At 42.7% G+C, this 19,611-nt stretch overlaps 1 protein-coding gene across 2 annotated transcripts in view; it reads right to left on the reverse strand.

The window, feature by feature from the left end:
* Nucleotides 1-2,821: 2,821 nt before the first annotated feature.
* LOC118684290 (uncharacterized) overlaps nt 2,822-19,611 on the reverse strand; it is a 62,443-nt gene continuing 45,653 nt past the window's right edge. Inside the window, exons 1-2 of one of the 2 annotated variants that reach the window (XM_054517413.1) lie at nt 11,471-11,527; nt 2,822-4,557 (exon numbers count right to left, since the gene is read on the reverse strand). In XM_054517413.1, coding sequence (XP_054373388.1) covers nt 3,984-4,557; nt 11,471-11,487 — 591 coding nt within the window. In that variant the 5' untranslated portion in view covers nt 11,488-11,527 and the 3' untranslated portion in view covers nt 2,822-3,983. Of the gene's footprint in view, nt 4,558-11,470; nt 11,528-19,611 lie in introns of those variants that run through there. The other variant, XM_036379092.1, reaches the window with a different exon arrangement.

Below are 19,611 nucleotides of genomic sequence, written 5' to 3' on the forward strand. Positions count from 1 at the left end.
TGTTTCAGTCCACGGCTGCTATTCACACAGAGGGGCTGCTGGCTTTCCTGAAGAGCCCAGGGACACATGCTGCCACAGCTACACATCCCCAGTGGCAGACAGACTGGGTAGAAAGAGTTCAGGGCATGACACCCCTGTGCAAGGGAAGGAATTAAGGCTTCGTTATCTTAATAACCACTTCACTAAAGGCACATGGCAGGCAACGTATTGGGATTGAGTTGAGTTTTTGACATATGCCAGAATTCTCTAAAATTGATCTTTTCTTCCCAAACTGCCAAAATTTTTAGCTGAATCACGGAGATGCCATACACTCAAAGTACTAATATAGACTTCATACATCTTCCCAGCCCTGCTTTTTTTGTGCTATTCCAGACCTGGAATGAACCAGACCATCCCAAGCCCTTGCCTCAGACTTTGCAGACAGGGCAGCAGCAGGGACAAAGCTGCAGTGGTACAAAGGGGGCCACCTGGTGCCAGCTTCCCTCCTGACACCAAGACCACATCCCTGCGAGAAGAGGAGTTTTCCTGGCATGAAGTGGGTATCAGAGTGCAGCTGGCTGGACTGCTTTGCACATCATCTTTTCCAAAATGGTCTTTGACAGCAAGAGCTGCGTGCATTAAGCTTGCATGCGTGGGCAGCGCTTTCCTGCTAATGCATGGTTGGAGAACTAGGTCTAATCAAATGCAATGTTAAAAACTCATTTATTGAGGCACAGGTAGTTAGTCTTGTTAAGGAAGGAGGCAACTGTTTGTCAAAGAAGCATCATAACTTTTGGAATTTCCCATATACATAAAGACAAAGAGTATGACACAGCAAAGTCTCTGCTGCTTTGGCTTTTAAGTAGAGAGAATCTCCTTAGGGGATAGGTTATAAAACTTCTCCAAGTAGTTTATGTGATCTTCAGAGACTGCTTGCTCCCTTCTGTTGTTTACATCAACCTTCGAGTGAAAGTTATTTAGCCTTGATTATTTAGCCTGGTGATTTTTATGCTCTTTGTGGTGCCACTTCACTGCACAATGGGGATGTTCCTGACCCTTTTATGTGCACATTTGAGGCCTGACTATATACTGTGAGGACTCTTGATTTTTCTAAAAATACCTATCTAATATACCTAATATGCTGTGTTTAAAACCGTAGCTGTGAACAAGCCTCTCTTCCTCCTCCTTAATGTCACCTCTTGTTCACCATGTTAAGATGCCTGAAGACTGTTCCTGTATTTTTCCCCTGTGAAGCTTTTATAGCTGAAACTGAAATAAAACCTGACTCAGGTTTGTGGGTACCAAAATTCAGCCCCACCTACTGTTTGCTTTGCAATGCTGCCTGAAATATCATTTTAATTTCACATTAGTTGCTTGCCAAAGAGGAAGCCCAATTAAAGAGACGAAGAAATCTGTTAATGGCACTTTTCATGAGGAACACCACAGTAACAAAGCAGCGTGCATGCAAACACAGAAAGTGAGAGATGGTGAGCCCTACTGTGCCTGTCAGCTTGGCTGTTGTGTGCAGGGAAAAAGAGAACAAAATTTACAAGGCTGCTGCTCTCTGAAGTGGTATATGAGCTGCTGGTGAGCTCGGGGAGGAAACAAAAAACCAATTCAAAACAACTGAAGAACAGCGTGGATGTTCTGGGAAAAAAATCCATCACATTCAAATTTCAAAGGGTTCAAGGGTGAAATTAAATACTATTTGCTTAGATATAAGAACCACTTTTGAATAACAACCCCATAAAAATATCTCACAAGAGACTACAGCCCAGCATTTCAGGTTTGATAGACTTTGCTCTTTTCTCTACCCCTCATTGCTGAGCACGGTGTTTTATTAAGGTTGTAAAATCAAGCCTTTCAACAATTCTAATGGGGTATTTTTGCAGGGTAAACTTCCACTTTTTTTTTTTTTTTTTTTTTATGATAATACACAAGTAGGAGAAAGGATCTGTAAAGCACCAGAAAACTCTCCGAGTGTACCCACGCAGCAGGGGCCTGCCTCTCTTTTGGGGAGCTGTCCAGAAACCTGGTGAGCACCTATTTTTCCACCTCAGCATCCAGGACTGGGATTGCCATGAAGATGAACTGTAGGTGCTAGTTAAGAATAACACTCCACAAACTAAAAACCCATACTGAACTATTTATTTTGTGCATTCACCTTTCACTGCAGCACATGCCAGCTGCTGAAGGGAACAAGCAGAAATTGGTTCCATCACCTGAAGCTGACAGTCAGGTTTTCAACCAGCAATCCTCCTCATGAGATGACATGATTAGGCTGCTTGATGACAAGCAGGAGTGCTTGATTTTCAGCAGTAGCAGAGCTGCATTATGGCCTGCATTAATTTGCTAGGAAATCACTTTAGAAGAGCATAAAGGGTGATGCATTCGAGTTAGAGTTGTAGTACAATAAATGCCTCAAAGGTACCTCTGAAGTGGGCTCTTCCCATGAAATTCTTTAACAAAAGGAGCTGAAAATAACCTGTCTCTACATATGATAGTTGTAGAAGTATGGAGATAGTCTATCAGGTCACCTGACAGCAGATATTAAGCATTAATGTATTTCAAATGTTATGTGTATTTACTGACAGAAACTGAATATGTCAAACATGTTTCTGGCTCACAATAAAAGATGAAATGGTGTTTAGTTCCTTGTATGAGTAGCTGCTCACATAAATCAGTGTGTGTGCATGCAAGGGTTGTTGGGACTATTTCCTTGATGCCTCCTGTTTCTAAAGAATTTTGTGCATTGTCTCAAGAAGCAAACTCTGCAGAGAAAAGTTTCAAGCTTTATGACAAGGTTATAACAAACAATGAGTTTACCACACAGAGCAAACAGTTTGTGTTAGCAGAGAACAAGTTTATTAAACAGTGTTCTTGCATGTTGGATTCACAAATTCATAGTGCATGAACAAGAAACACGATCTAGTTTTTCCTCTCATTATTGACAAAACCCACAGGTTGCCCTTCTAATGTATGAATGAGCCTCCCATACACCTCTTACATTGTTCAAGGTATTTGACTTTTTGCAATAAAAGGAATTCAGGGCTACTTGTGCAGAGAGTCCACCTGAACAGAAGGATTAGATGAGTCCAATGAAAACACCATTGTCACCTTTTATTTGCATTTCCAGGCTGTCCCATACTATTTCAGATATTGTGCATATCCTGACTCTCCCCTACATCTATCTCCCTGCCAGCAATAATACATCCAGAATGGAATGTAAAATAATTTTTACTGCCATCTTCAGTCAGATGAGTTAGGAAAATGAAGAAAACTTTCACAAAAACCATCATTGGTTCTATGTTACCTGAGTAATTTCTCTCTGCACTTCTCCACTCTTTGCTTTAGACATATCTAGTGGTTTATATCATACAAGGGAACAGCCAGACACACCAGAGAGCATAGAGCCATCCTGAGGGGTGGGAGGAAGGGAAAACCCACAAAGAAAACCCCATCCTGAGACCAAGACCACATACCTGCTTTCTGAGATCAAAACTGAACAGCAGTTCAGTTTAAGGGATTGTATACCCTGGCCATCAGGTGTGTGCCAACCTCCCTGTACATAACCCAGATTTGGATGGAAAGCACTCTTCTGTAACCCACTCCTCTCAAACTAATATCACACTGGTAGTGTGGTACAAAGGAGGAGGGAGAGAAGAGCCTGTTTTTAAAATCTGAAGTGCACAGCACATGTTACAGGGTCACTTGGTTTGAGTGTGCCTCACTGTTCCTCTACACCTAGGAATTTATGAGGCACTGCTTTAGCAACGTTTCTCTAATTTAAGGACTGCAGTTGTTGTTACCACTTCTGGATGATGCCACCATTTATTTTTTCATTCATCACAACACACCTAGGGCTGGTTTAGATAGAGGCACATTGGCAGAGGCCGACCAGGTTTAGTATCAATAGCAAGGAGCCCAACTTTTTCTGGTATGTAAATGACCTTTTACAGAGACTACGTGCTTGGGTGTCGAGGTAGGGAAGGGATCAGAACAAATCACAGGCAAGGACCACAGATGTGACTGTCAGGGAGAACCACACATGGAGCATGCAGAGGGTTTTTTTTTACTGTTTTCCACAGCTTAATAAAAGCTTCCTGTTCCTTAACATTCATGTGGCATGTGAACAGGCAGTGACCGTGCTGCTGACAGTGCTGCCCTGTGCCCGCTGAAGCTCTGCACTGCACAGCGATGCAGGGTTTCGGGGCCAGACCCACAGAGATATTTAGGGGCCTAACTTCTATTTCAGACTTCAGTGGGAGGCTGGTGCCTAAATAGGAGTTGAGCACCTGATTACCTTTGCAGGTCTGGGCTTGTGTGGAAGCAGCCAGGAGGTGCTCCACGTCCCTTGCCCTCCCACAGGATACGCTGCTCTTCTCCAGCCGGCGGTGGAAGCGTGGTGCGGTGCGACCCTGGTGTTGTGAAGTAGCCGTTCTCCGACTGGTGACGGCCTGATTCACAACACCAGCTGCTGCACAGCACCTGAGGGGGCCCCTGGCCAGGCTCCCTGCTCCTGGGCTCCTCTGTGCTCTGTCCTTCTCCTCTGCAGTCCATCTTCTACGCCGACGAGAGCTGGAAAGCAAATGACAGGGTTAGATCCATCGACCCCAGCAGTTATATACCCCTGTCTGTTTGAAATACAAACGTGTCAAGGGTGAATGCCTCCAAGAAAAAAAAAAGAAGAAGAAATAGAAGTGGCAAACTGGCTTGGCACTCAAGATCTAAGGCTTTGCAGAGGTGGCCATTGCAGCACAGTACTGCAAACGTGTACAGTAGTGCACTCCTGCAACTCATTCCCTGCACTCGTCTCATGAGAGCCGGAGGCTGGAAGGCAGAGGAAGCAACCTAGAAACTCAGCCAAGCCCTCAGAGACATGGGAGAAGCAGGCTGCTTTTTCACAGATCCCAGGATGTTGCTGAAAGGAGAGCAGGGCCCGAGGGACCGCTTCACTTCCCGAGTGCACCATGGCCATGAACCTTCATGCCTGCACCCTGTCTGCTCCTCTGAGGTGGGAGAGACACCAGCACATGTGTGGTCCATTCCCAGAAGCTTCCCAACACACTGGCATGCAGGAATGTACTCCCCACCCCACAAATGTCCCAGCCTGCCCTTCATTCCCCTCCAAGGCACCCATCCCTCAGGAGCTCTCAGAAGCTGAGGGACACAACCCACTGCTGACGAGGAAAAATGAGCTTCTTGTAAAATCACAGGGGAATTATGGATTCTGGGACTCAAGGGAAAAGGAAATCTCCCTCCCTGTGCAGGACTGACACTGGTGAGCATGGCAGCCATCACAGCATGCACACAGCGTCTCTCGAGCAGCACAAGGGCTCAGGGCTGCAGTGCTGCACCACTACAGAACTGGGGAGAGCACAGCTCCAGGTGGTCCTGCAGCTTTTCAAGCAGACAAAAAGGGGTGGAAACAGACATGTGGTTCTTCCTGATTCCCTTCAAAATGCTGCACTGGTGGTACAATAACTCACTTGTCAGAGCTGGGTCATTCTTAAGGGGTTACCAACAACTCCTTATTGGGTTAATTAATCTAGGCTTTTGTGAAAAATAAGCAAATAATAAACTTGATCTTGTGTATTGGAGACCTTCCTCAGCAACCAACCTCCAGAAAAAGGCAAAGTTTTCTGTGAGTTAGTTCAGGACTATCCCTGGGATGATGACTCAGTCCTTAAGCACATTGGATAGAAAGAAAGTGATATACAGCCTAGCACATCTCCAAGAAGTGCTGTTTTTTAATAGTTCTCCTGAAATGGGTTGGATTTGGAGGCATAGGAAGCATCCCTTCCTCTATGCCCACTGCCCAATTTAATCCAAGGGAAACTTCATGCCCCTGCAAAAAAGGGAGATGTGTATAGTCCCTGGGCAGAGAAGTGAGTAACAGATGCAGTAGCAAAAAATATTCCAGAGAGACAGGTTATGCAATCTAGTTGCTGTAGGAAATGGAAATAAATTTCTTGACACTTGTGCATGTGTGCCTACTTGTAAAGTCCCAGTAATGTTGTATTAGCAGAGCTTTTATTTAAAGAGCAGTTTTCAAAATTTTAACGTGTTGAAACAAAAGAAAAAAAGGAGTATTTACATTTTATGTGTATCTAATATTCCCACCAGCCTTCAACTCTGAAAGGAAACTGAACTTGTGTTGTGGCTGGTGCTGATCAATGGTGACATGCTAATGCTGGATGAAGGGGAATCATCTCACCAGGGCAGATCTTTCACTGTCTGTGGTGGCACTGAGCACACTCAGTGAACCACACTGTGTCACACACAGAGCAATGCCAAATACTTTTAGTACATTCTCTGTTCCCTGGGAACACTAAAGTCTGCCACTAGTACTGTGGGTGGGAAAAGGGAAAGCAAATTATATGAGCATTTTTCAAGGTTGCTGAAATCCTTCTGAATCCTTGAATACAATCTTTGCTGAAGCATATCAGATTACTTTAAAAAAGCACACTACCATATATGTATTGCTTGTAGTCTAGAAGAAACAAATTTAAAGGACTTTTCAAGTGAAAAACCAGAATTATATGTTGTACAAATAAGAAATGCTTATTGCTTAATCTACTTTCTCTCCCCTTAACACACCAGAGACGGAGGTTGGTTTTCTGCTTCTTTATCCCCATGGTTAAATAGTCCAATGTAGTCTTTGTGGACATCTAAAATTTTTAAATTTTAATATTCTCCCATTTTTACTTTATATGATTTTATTAGTCATCTACTGGCAATAGCATTCAGGTTCTTTGGCACTACATGGTCTGAAAGCTTTTTTTACGATTTCAGCTCGATTGCACGCAGGGAAGTGTAGAATCTCCTGAACAGCTGAGTAATACACAGTGAGGGAACCGCATTCCCCCATGGCCAGCTGGGTCCAGAAGCCCTGAGGAAAACCACCAAACTCAAATATTTATTTTAGGATAACACTAGTGCATTCGGAGAAGAAAGTCATCTCCTATAAATAGAAAAAATAACTTCTCAGTTTGGGGGGAGGAAAAAATCCACCAACACAAACCCACCCGGTAACACAGACAATCCTGCTTAGGAATTAGCATTTTTGTGTGTGTGTGTATACATTTATATATATATATATATTTAGAAACAGGAAAGAGTAATAAGAAGCTGTGCCAATGAGCTGGTTTTTGTACACTGAGTTGCAGGCGGTGAGCAGGACTTGGGCATGGGGTCAGCACTAGACTTGGGGCATTAACTGCAACCCCACCCTGAAAGGTTATTACCGGCCCTAATATCCCATGCAAATAGATTTTCTTGCTTTGGTCACAGCAGTCTATTAATTCAGCCCTCTTGTCTGGTACATCTTTATCCTCTGCAGGTTAATCCTGCCAAATTCCCTTGCTGTAGTACATGTCACACAGCATATAATATCCAACAATGCAATTTTGCTAATCCTGTTTTATCAGCTTTGTTGCCTTGTCTGGTCAATCCAATAGCGAAAAACCGCACATAAGGTTTTTGCCAAGATCTCCCTCTCTTTTGCCCCTCCACTCCCCTCCCTTTTGTATGGTTTCAATTAAATAGTTTGAGAGCAGAACATAGCATTTGGATATCTGCCAATGTCCTTCAGAAGCAGAATGTCAAGGCACTTAATTATATAGGTCTCCCAATTCTTTCAGGCGCCCCACCTACCCAGTCAGCTGAATTTACTAAATGCAAGTGTAAAAAATCAGCTCAAATCTCCTTTTAAAACACTCCCCATGCATTAAGGACTTGAAGATGGCTGAATAGCGACATATTTATCGCCCATTATCTTAGTAAAAGATTAAACAAATGAGTAAAGACTGTCTCATTAACAGTTCTTTGTTGTCTTGTTTACTGTTTAGTGGACTCATTAACATTAATTATTAGAAGAGGAACATCAATTATTGCAATAACCTTTGTCAAGCCAAGCAAAACTGACTGCTAAACAGCAAACAGATCCTCGTTTACCAGTCAGGATTTGCATGGACAGAAAGAAGAAAAAGAAAAGAACCCCATAAAATCCTCAACATCACTGTAAAGCAGGAGAGATCCAGTGTCGCTTGTTAAGTCTGGCATCAGCAGCACGTCCTGCTCGAGACCTCTAGACAGAGAATAAAAGCGTGAGTAAATTCTGAGGTTAACTCCACAAGACTTGCTTACCCAGCTCTAAGTGGCGAGATGTGAACAAAGGGATGCCTACTTCCTCTGGCGCTTGCCAGGCTGTATTTATTACACTAATTATTTTAACGCAGGGAACAGCCCTTTCTCTCCCTCGTCATCAGCGCAGTGCATATGCTTGTATAAATATAACGCAGACTGCAGCATCGATTTCAGGATTCTCCATCAGCACGCTGCTAGAGCTGACTGCTTCACTGCCTCAGGTGAAGGGCATTCTCACAGTTACAAGATATTATGGCTCAGGCTTTTTCCTCCTCCCTTCCCCTCTTCCTCAAATTTCTTTTTCCTTTTGAGAAAACCAATCCCAGGTGGAGATCTCCTCCCCTGCCTGTGCAGAGATTCGATGTTGTAGCAGTATTTTAAAGACACCATATATTTCAGCAGCTCTGGCAGGAGTTAAATGCCAGCAGTAGCACATCCATTATTTAAAATACTCTGAGGAAGAAAGCTGAGTCACACTAAGCTGGATCTGTCACCTCTGACACTGCTTCTCAGCCTAAATACAAGTGCTAGCCTGTGCCCAAGAACAGAAGGAACCTTTGCAGAAGTACCCTGAGCCAAATGCAGAGGTTTAAGATTATATTTATATACAAATAGAAACAAGGGCAGCAAAGTGCTCCACTTTCTGCAGATGCTTCCACAGCTACACGCAGTGAGTGGATACGCAGATCTCTCCTTACACCAGCCAGGTTTTAGAGAACAGTCCCTTGCAATTTCTGAGCGGCTGCCCTGTGACTGCTGCCCCATGCTCGGTGTCACTGGGAGCCTTCCTCCTCACCCCCGGCCCCGGCAGCAAGGTTCACCAACACCTTCCCCTTGCTGCCCCTCGCAGTACACTGACAGTGTCTGGATCTCCCCACTAATTAAAATGTGAAACAATTAAGCTGTTTGCTAAATGAACGATTCTGGCCCTACAGCCCGCTGGCCAGAGAGAGAGGTCCGCAGAGACAGCATGGCCTGTTACCTCGGCATGAATTTGTGCTGACAGGACAGTCCATCCGTCTTCACATCTTTGGACAGCTGTGCTTACCTAGCAGAATGCAAACATCTCTGAACTTTGCTTACTGGATAAAAAGGAAGCATTAGTTTCCTATTGCATTTCCTCCTACAAGATCAATCATACACACACGGGCCAGACACAGCATCCCTGTGTTTGTAATTAATCTCGTGAAGGAAGAACATCTCCTCTCAATCGATTGTTATATTTGTATGCAGCCTTCCTGCAAGGGAGGGAGTAGAAGAAAATAAAAGCCAGTAGCAGAATAATAATCAGCTTATTTCTAATAAAGGCTGGTACATGCTATATATGCACAGCAAGATGCTTTTTTAGGTGAGCTGATTCTCTGTTGGAAAAATCACCTTGTAATCAATGTTGATCATTAACATTGAGGACTGCAGGATTGCCTTTGGATGTCCTGATGGTGGGACTCGGTTTGATCACAACAAAATTCAAAAGGATTTTCTGGCTTTTTTCTGATGTTTTCACTGAAACAATACATCTGTACTTCAAAATAATCTTCCAGACGCTTTATTGTCTCTTGCTAAGTGTTATTGATTGCAGATAACCAAACTGAACACCACACAGTCACTGTGTTCACTGCCTGGTTTGCTTATTGGAGACTCCTTCCCACCAACACATCTGGTCACAAACAACGTCTCGTTCACATTTTCCTTACTGTGTATGGGGATGTTTAAAATCCAAACTAAGGAAATATTTATGAAGAAACCAACAAACACCCCCACATCACAACCTGCTAGATCATCCTCTTAATGAAGAATAATTTCCTGCCCTCTCAGAGAAAGAGTATGTGCAAAGTTACTGCCCTTCTGAGGCCGACCAAGACTCAAATTAGTGGGCAGAGGGAATCAAATGCACAATGTTTAAAAAACAAAAAAGGGTAAGTAAGTGCTTTCCAGCAGTTCCAAGGACCAGGCCTGCCTCTTTCTACTGTTTTAGATCTGTCTGTTTCATTGCACAAAGTGCTCTGAGCTCACTGACATTTACACTGGGCCAGAATATTCTTTATAATGAGAAAATAAATACTCCCTAAGACATGTTCAGATGAAATGTACACTTCTGATAGGCACCATACTAGTCTAGGGTGCTGCTGCTCATTTTGATTTAAAGGAATAATATGAAGATTTTCTTGCTGAGTGCAATATTGAGACAAGTCAGCACCCTCTTCCCCATTAGACAAACAGCAGCAGGACAGAACTGCTGCCATTCATGACAGAACTCACCCCTTGTGCTACACACAAGCTGCTTCACAGGGTCTAATGCTTACATGATCAAATATTTAGAAATATTGCATTGTACATGTCTGAGAGAAAAACATCCATATATTTTAGGAAACTGATTTACAGCAATGGAGAACAGCATCTGTATAATCACACTTTAAAATAAAATGCAGGTGTGGTATTATCTCCTTGACTTTCAACACTGCAGCCTCATCTGCAAGGCCTGTGAAGATCTGGAAGCATCCTTCTTCCCATCAGCATCCCACTGTTGCATCAGGTAACAATGCAGTCCTTGATAAATGCTCTGCTGTAGTACAGCCTCTTTCAGGACTGATCATTTTTATTTTGTACTGCTGCTTTCTAATTTAAACATCCTTTATATCCACAAAAATGGAAGTTTTGCCTCAAAGGAAAAGATACCTCAAACATCCACAAAAGTGTACCATTTTCTTTCAGTGGGCTCAAATTATGCACTTCACTTGGATATATATATATGATTTTAATAAAGAATTGGATGCCAACACATCCATTTTAGAATTTCTTTTTTGGAAAATACATCTATGTGGTAACAAGCAGGCTTTCATCTGGGAAATCTATAGCCCATTGCCAGCTTGCCCATTCACTGTTTTTAGTAACAGCCAGCAAAACCAAGTTACAAATCATTGCTCTGAATCCTCCTACCTCTATTTATCTGTTCCCTGCACGACAAAGGGACAGCCCTTGGACCAGGGGTGCTGGCATCTAACCTGAAATGATGGACACTTCAGGAAGAGCGTTTGAGTGGCCAGCACCTTGACTCTGCCTCCCTCCCAGCCGCAGCAAAGGGCATCTTCCCTCACCACCAGCAAGGAGATTTCCACAGCTGTGAGGTGAGCAGAGGCTCAGACATGTGAGTGACTCTTTGGATGTCTCCTCTCTGCCCCTCCTTTACCAAAAAAATCTGGATGAAAAGTGTGAGGATGCTGTTTGCAAACACTGATCACTATAATTAAGGCACTGTTCAAACCTGCAGTGTTTGATAAGGTGCAAAGAAGATACAGTCTGGTCACAGCCCACTGGCAGTGTGAAATACAAAAGTGGTACATACTCGACTAAAGGACACATGGTGAGCCCAGGGCTGGGTACTGAGTGTTAACCTCTGCCTTCTCTTTAACAGGAGACTTCAGACACTTGGCTGACTTGGAAGTTTTGATGCCTCGCCAGTTGCCTTGAGGCTGCAGATCTTAGAAGATGAGATTTTCCTGTGGCGTTTGACTTTTCTGCCTGAAGCCCAGAGAGCTGAGGAGCAGACAGAATGCAGGTGAAAGTAACCCACTACAAATGATAATGATAATTCACTGCATCTTCTAAGTAAAACTTTCATAGACTGCAAAAGGAAGGGAATTTTCCTATTCCCATTTCCTCCATATCCATATGACCATCATGGTCCTTTGCCCTTACATATACTGCTCTCAGGTCTGGAAGACCAGTAAATGCAAATCATTCTTCAGGAAAAGAACATCCCAAACTCCTTTAAATTCTATCTGCTGTTTGTTTCTCTTTTTTTCACAACTAGCTACCCTTCTGCTGCCAGACCTAGAGAGGCTGGAGACACACATTTCTCAAAGCCAGCAGGAAGACAATAACAATTAACAGAATTATTCAGTTCTGTTGAAGGCAGATAAAAACCACGATCTGCATAAGAATTCAAAATTATATCCCTAATGAAATTTAGTTTCTGATCCCAGATATTTTTTCCTAAATAAAACCCCCAAACAAACAACCAAACAAAACCAGCTAACCAAACCCCAACCCCCCCAAAATCCTAAAAAAATCCCCCAAAACAAACAAACAAACAAATGGAACAGCTCAAAGCAACTCCTAAGGATAAGTATGCAAAAGCTTCCCTTTCCTTAGCAGAGTCACAATACAACCTATGTTAGTGCAAGCCAGCTGCACAAAGCCAACCCCTCTTTTGTTATTGAACCAGTGAGAAAATATGAATCAAAGTGGAAATACTTCAGAGATTTCCCATTAAAGCTGCAAACTTGACAGAGAATCACATATGGTCAGTTGTACCACACACACAAAGTCACAGTCCTAAATCCAGCTGGTCTCCTTCATCAGAACAGGATGTGTCTGTCTAGCAGTATTCACTGAAAGAGTGAAGCAATCGAAGATCTGGAAGAGAGCAAGCTGGAAGGAGGCATGTTTGAGGATTTCCGTTTAATTAATAGCAATAGATTTTATTATCCTCTGCCTCCAGTTTTGCTTTTAGTTCTTTTCATATTTGCTCTCTATTAATGAACAAAATATAATCAGGAAAATGAAGCATAAAAGAGTTTAATTAAGCTTTTTTTTTTTCTTTTTTTTCTGGGAGGAGGGGTTAGAAGCCTAAACAGACCAGAACGACAAACCCACAACAAAAAAAAGCAGTACCACTGTGTATTTCGGATTCTTACTCTATAATATTCACGTCTCTATGGGGGTGGGTGTTATTATGGCACTAATTTGTTTAACACAAACAAGCATAAGCAGCTGAAGATGAAAACCTGTACCTAAAGACATGGCTGACAAAACATACTCATATGTGCAAATAGGATGCTTGGGAATAAAGCTAAGCTGGAGTTATTTGCACAAATAAGAGGGATTTTTTTTCTTCCCCAGCAGAGCTGACAATAAAAGTACTCCTGTCATCACCACAGCCTCCTGCAATGCTAACATGAAATTTTTCTGTGTGTGCATGTGTGCAGGCAGCTTTTGTTAGCATTTGTCTATAAAATCATAATAGGTGTCTTTCCTTGTGCACTGGCTTGTGTGATAGCGGTTTAAGAGACAAAACCAAGCCCTGTCTTTAATATAGTGTTATCAGAGGCATCTCCCTTGGGGAGGGGTTATGGCCATCTAGCAGACACCTAGATGAGATATGTGCTTCTTTGGAGAGATATTGCTACAAAGCATTTGAGAGAAAGAATGGATGCTTAGTTAATAGATGCGCATAATTACTAATCTGTGATGCTCCTTAATGGGAGATTTTGACAGGCAGTTTTGAGAGGTATCATAAAGACATGCAATAGTGCTGCTGAGTTTGTAACTCATTCCCTTGGAATCTTCCAAGCTTAACTTTTATTTTAGCTGTAATTTTTTTTTTTTCCCCACCTCCAATGATTATTTGGAGAACCCAGCCCATTGCTGCCCTTCCCTCCCAAGGAAGTGTGTTAGAACATGCACCCAGATTTCCCTCATCTGCACATGCTGGGCACAGGCACTGCATCACAACTGAGCAGGATTTGTTCTAGTGGAGGAGAGCACTGCTCCTGTCATGAGAGAGGTTAATGTGAAGAAACTACTACAGAAATGAAAAGGAGTTAAGGTGAAAAATCCAGGGTGAGATGGGGTGTTAACACAGCAACACATCTTGGGAGGCCAATCACCCTAACTCAGGCTGAAAGTATATGGGGGACCATGTTTTGCTCTCACTACTAGGAGCTGCAAAACCATGTATAGCAGTTGGGTGTATATGGAAAAGACCATGAAACTCAGAGGCAAGTGACTGGCTGTATTTCCCCATGCCTTCCCTCTGCATCCCTGCAAGCCAGCACAGCTGAGGGCAAGATTTCTGATTCTTGCTATTCCTGTCCTGGAGAGGCAGGGTGGCCTGATTCACTGCTCAGCTGGTTTTGCTCCTGTGATTTCAGGGGATGGCCTAGATGTGCTGCAAGGAATTAACCCCTCGCCCTCCTTCCTGCACATGCCATTTTCTTGTGAAGTGTAATATCGATAGAAACCACTACGACAACGTGTCTCGCTGTGCGTGAGAATGATCAGCGCAAAGCACAAAAAGCCCAAGCCCTACTTGCAGACTGTTTTGAGTACTTTAAAGCAGCCTACATTTGGCTTTTGTCCCCATCCTTCCTTTGGATTTCTTTTGTACCTGGGCATCCTGGCAGGAGGTGATCATTCTTGCTAAAATCCCCTCATTTGCCTCACTGTCCATCCAACATCAAAGCACACCAATGCTTTAAGCAAGCACTCCAGAAGCTCCCAGATTAACAGAGCAAAATGTGACTGAAATGCTCGTGAGATCACATGTGTGACAGGTTAATGTGGACTTTTTTTGAAGGTGAAACGGAGGTGCTGAGGTCCAAGGGCAGCAAGTGGCACGCTCCCAGCCGCAGCTCATGATGAAACCGGCCACCGGGTGCCTGCGGCTTTTCAGGAGCCCTGTCATGCATTGCAAACATATTTTGAAAGGTTTTATAAACAAATCCAAAGGAGGTTATTAAATTCATCATTCTGTGTGCAGAAGGCATGAAAAAAATTGTTGTGAATCGGGTAAGTAAATAGAAGTCTAACAGCAAATAATAAAATGACATAAATAATACAAGAATGATGACTAGATTGCTGTATTTTGAGCGGATTTCAGACAGATGTGAAACAGGTGGTAATTATTTGCTACAGAGTAACTGCAATTTACTTGAATTAACTCCATAATATATTTTGGCCAGAAATCCTGGTATTAAGGCAATGTTTTCTGAACTTCTTTAGGGAAAAACATCAGTCATGTATCAAGTTGCATTTCACCACAGCTCTCGTATTTTTTTTTTATCGTCAATGAAATGCAAACATTAAAGCAGATCTCTAAGGTCATACAAGCAGCCAGGGCAGCAATGAGCAGGAGCTCTCAGCAGAAAATGGACACTGGCTCCATGCAAGAACTCCCTTCCTGTGGATTTCACCCCAAATTCCAACAGAGGAGCACACCATGTCTCCCGCTGCCGTGCTCAGAAATTTCCCTCTGGGCAGCTCCATGGGCCAAGCAATGGGCTTGCAGGATAACTCCTGTGGCTCTGCTTCTGTCACAGATGTACCTCTTGCATCTCTCCTTGTAAACTAATTAGAATGATGTTCCAGAGGAAACTTCCTCTTGGATTTGGCACACAATTCTTTCAGCACACAATGATGAACAGTCTTAATTTCCTTCAGACAATCCCATCAGCCGTATTAATAAATTAAAACACCAAAAATAAAATAGCAGTGTCTGAAACTCCACTGGCAAAAAAAAAAAAAAAAAAGAAAAAAGTATTAAAACTACCATGCAAGGCACATATTTGCTATATTTAGCTTTTTTACCCTACAGGATGATAATCCTAAAGTGGAAGGAAAAATGTGCTGAATCACTGCATCTAAAAAAAGGTATTCTTCTTCCAGCAAAATATACCAGCCATGTAACACTGAATCTGAGTGCTTTTCACCCTAGATTAAAATACTTACTGAACTGAGGGAGATTAAGGAAAACCTGAGACCTTCCCAAATGCATGTTTCAGAGGAGCACGGAATTAAATCAGAATTCATGTAGTCGGAAGTTGGTATGCAAATTGTTCTGTGAAAGGAGCACTCAATCTGTTTTGATAACCCAAAGCTCCATGACCGCTGCAGGACACAGGCATTACACGAACATCAGATCCCAAACTGCCGACCTCCTTCAGGAATAAGGGCAAGAGACCCAACCTCAGCAATGCTATTCACACACATTATAATTTAGTCCTGCAGATCCTTCATCCAGTGGCGAGGCTGATAAAAATGTGGGGAAAAAAAATGCAGATCCTCGCCATAATTTGCAAAAGGCTGGTGTAGGAAACTTGTCAAATGCACGGGCAATGTGCATGAACAGAGCAAGCCTCTAAAAATGTAGGCAAATGCTGAATTTTTGAAGACGTATTTTAAAACAGGAATCATATTTTGTCAGCTAAAACATAATTTTAGAGAAACTGTTCCTACCTTGCTTGAATACGCTATAGTACCATATGGCAATTTCCACCAATGGTGGTAATAATATCTTTTTATAAAAATAATATCCTTTTTCCCCTCAACAAGCTTTACAGATGAGTATAGGAAAAAAAAACACAGTTGAATTAAGCAGATGCTTATGACATTCCTCCTGGCCATATAATGTGATTTATTTAGTTATACTGCAGTCTTTGGCTTTTTAACCAGATTAAGGCTGAAAAAGAAGCCAGCAACTAAAACATTTTTCCTTTTTTATTTGTATTATATTTAGTTATGTTGTATTTTTAGTTAAATAAAGTTGTGGAAGAGTACAGAAGCTACAAAACCTAATGGCCCGGATATGTAATTAATCAGATTTGAAAAGCAAGGACCATCTATCTACATAAAACAAATAGAATCTACCCTATTAAGATAACCCATTCAAATCACAAACCTGGCTGCTGCTGGTGAGAATATTTTGCTTGGCAAAGATCCTAAAGGTTCTAAAATTATGTATGCTATTTTTATTTCCTCCTTGGATTGGATTAGTTACTAAGCAACTGAAGTGTTCAGTTCTCTTGGTTAACAGACATACTGTATTTCATAAAATTGGTTACTGTATAGGACCTAAATGCTGGTGAAGAAAAGATAGAATCGTGTTTTTGGGGGACTATTTGAATGGTTTTGTGTGATGGACTGTCCCAGCTTACCTTTCAAATGTATGTAATTACTATCTAACTTCTAAAGTTTTTTAGAAGTTTTATGTCTAGGTGAGATTTTTAAGAAAAGAAGAATCTCCAAGTCAGTGTCCTACTTGACAAGGGAATTTGATCACTTTTCATTTCCTAGAGACGCCGCTAAGGAATTGGAGGTATATCATCAGTGTAATGCTCTTTGGTGCATTAAACAGAAGTAGGACACAGCTTAATAAAAAGGAAAAAAAAAAAAAAAAAGGTAAAAACCGGCAGGGAATATAAGGAAGATGCCCTGAAATAGCTCTCTTTTGGAGTGAGAATGGACAAGAATTCTGTCACAGAGGCGGAATACTGGCAACATCCTTTAAAGCACACCCAAAAGTTCTACCTTTAGCTGATTTGTTGGCATTAGTTGTAAGTTCATATGTTCTTCACACAGTCATACTAGGGTGGAAAAAGTACTTCAGGCCTCCCAGGACTATGAAGTGTGCTGCTTACTGATGCTGAAGCCCTATAAAAGCTCCATGGTGGACCAAGCTGTTCAACTTCACAAACTTAAACAGTGCAAAATGTGGAGCTGGTGGTGGTTTGATGGTTGATCCCCGTGTTCTTGCTTGTTTGCTTAACCGCAGATGAAACCTCTGTCAGCTAGGAGTGATATGCTAGCTTTTACATAAAGTTACTCTAAAACTGTCCTTGGCAAAATGTGTACCACCAGACACACCCTGGAACCCTTTCTGAAATTAAAGACCGTGCTAGACACCTCAGCCTCCTCTCTTTCTGAGCCAGCTGATTGCCATGTTTCTACACTGAGGGCGTGGTGTGGCTGTGGATCCCAAAGGTGCAGACCCCACAGATGCTTCTGGGTCAGACATGGAGAACACACACTTGTGTGCCCAGCTGCCACAGCAAAGATCATCCCTGCTCTTCTGCAGCTTGGTCAGGTGAGCTGCCTTTCATTGCAGCATCCAAGAAAGAAACCTGGCAAAACATTTCTGAGCTCAGAGTGCACCAAGTACCTAACTTGGCTTGCTTAGTTGAGGTGCAGTGAGGAAAAGCCAAGCTCATGTGAAGGGGTTGCCAAGCAGAGCATCTCTTCCCTCTGCAAAGCCCTAGGGAATACCTGGTGAGCAGAGGGACAAAGAGAGGTGCTGGAGTGTGTATCAGTCTCACAGCTGCCTATGCCATCAGTTTGTTCTGGGCAATATGTTTAAGCTCATACACATGAATAGACTCTACTGGATGATGCTAGAAGTAATTTGAAATGCTTAAAGCAGCTACTCCATAAATCATTTGCATTCACTGGGTTCCACCTGGGCCCTCACTGTACTCTCCTTCCTCTGCTTGGCTTGACAGGCAGAGCACAAAATGGGTCACTTTCTGTTCCCATGAATATTTTATCACTAAAAAGGGAAAAGCAAAAGGTCAGTGTTCAAAGGGATTCCTTGTCCACATCTCTGTGCAACTTCAGCAATCTGGATAATCTCAGGACCAGACCCTTCAAGATGCACACAAGACCTCTGACAAAATCACTGCCCTCATATCACAGTGCTGTCCCCTGCGTGGCTCCTTGCTGTCTCAAGGTTAATATGCACACGCACACAAAAATCTGCTTGTGGGTACTAAGGCTGACCCACAGCATGTACTGCACTATTCTGGAAAGTAGTTCAGGCAATTCAGTGCCTTCTTTCAGCTGCAGGCTATTCTTTAAGCATCACTCTTCTATAAGTTTTAAAACAACACTTAAAAAGAACCATTAGTGATGCCTGTGTAGGTCCAACTGGACTGCAAGACAAGAAATGAACCCACCTTCTGCAGCACATCTGCACTCAAACCTGCTTGCTTAAGGACCCACAGCCTTTGCACAAGCCTGAAATCTGACAAATGAGTTATTTCAGAATCAAAGGGAAGGGAAGAAAAATCCATAGCTGTGACAACTCCCACCTCTGTTCTCTGGCCAGCTGCAGGGAGAGTGGAATTTCGATCACTTCTGTGCTCCTATTTAAGCCCAAAGCAGGCAGAGCTTTACCAGTGAGAGCCAACAGTACAAATGCCATCAGGAGCAGTGATGCTTTTTTTCAACCAGATACTGCACCACAAGACAGGCTGCTGCATGACTCAAAATAAATGTACTTTGCGTACATTTGGGTGCAAAGCACATTTAATTTAAATTCTAGGAATGTCTCAGCTTTTCCATCAGGAATTCCTGGGGTATCATCCTGAGTCAGCCGTGAGGAGGACAGCAGATGCAGAGGATCCTATGGGGTTGATGCTGGGGGAGATGGAGGAGGGTGAACAGTGTCTCAGCCCCTACCAAATCAGTGGTGTCGTTTTAAATGATGTTTAAAGACCAGTGTTGAGTAGTGACATGAACGAAATGTACTGGAAAACACGAAACATTTAAAAATCAGTGGGGAGGGATGAGATGCTGATCTGCAGTTCCAGTAAAGGACAGTCAGCAGTGCTGCTACGCACGCTACGCTGTGGAAGCACACCAGGACCCTAACACAAAGCAAAGCACAAAGGCAGTCCTTTAGTTAGCTTTTTTAGGGTCAGCTTCTCATGCTTCACCAACCCTTTGCCTTAACGTGCAGTGACACAGCAGTTCCACCCAGAGCACAATGGCTGAGAAAAGCTAACACGATTTCAGGTATAGGCAGAAATACTATCAGAACCAATGTTTCAACATTGGCAATTCAACACCAGAATTGCCATTCTGCAAACAACATGTCATACCATTTCTTATAATGCCACAAGTGCACAATAGAAAACTCTTCTGAGAACC

The sequence above is a fragment of the Molothrus ater genome, chromosome 1, assembly GCF_012460135.2.
Source record: "Molothrus ater isolate BHLD 08-10-18 breed brown headed cowbird chromosome 1, BPBGC_Mater_1.1, whole genome shotgun sequence".
In the NCBI taxonomy this organism is placed as follows: domain Eukaryota; kingdom Metazoa; phylum Chordata; class Aves; order Passeriformes; family Icteridae; genus Molothrus; species Molothrus ater.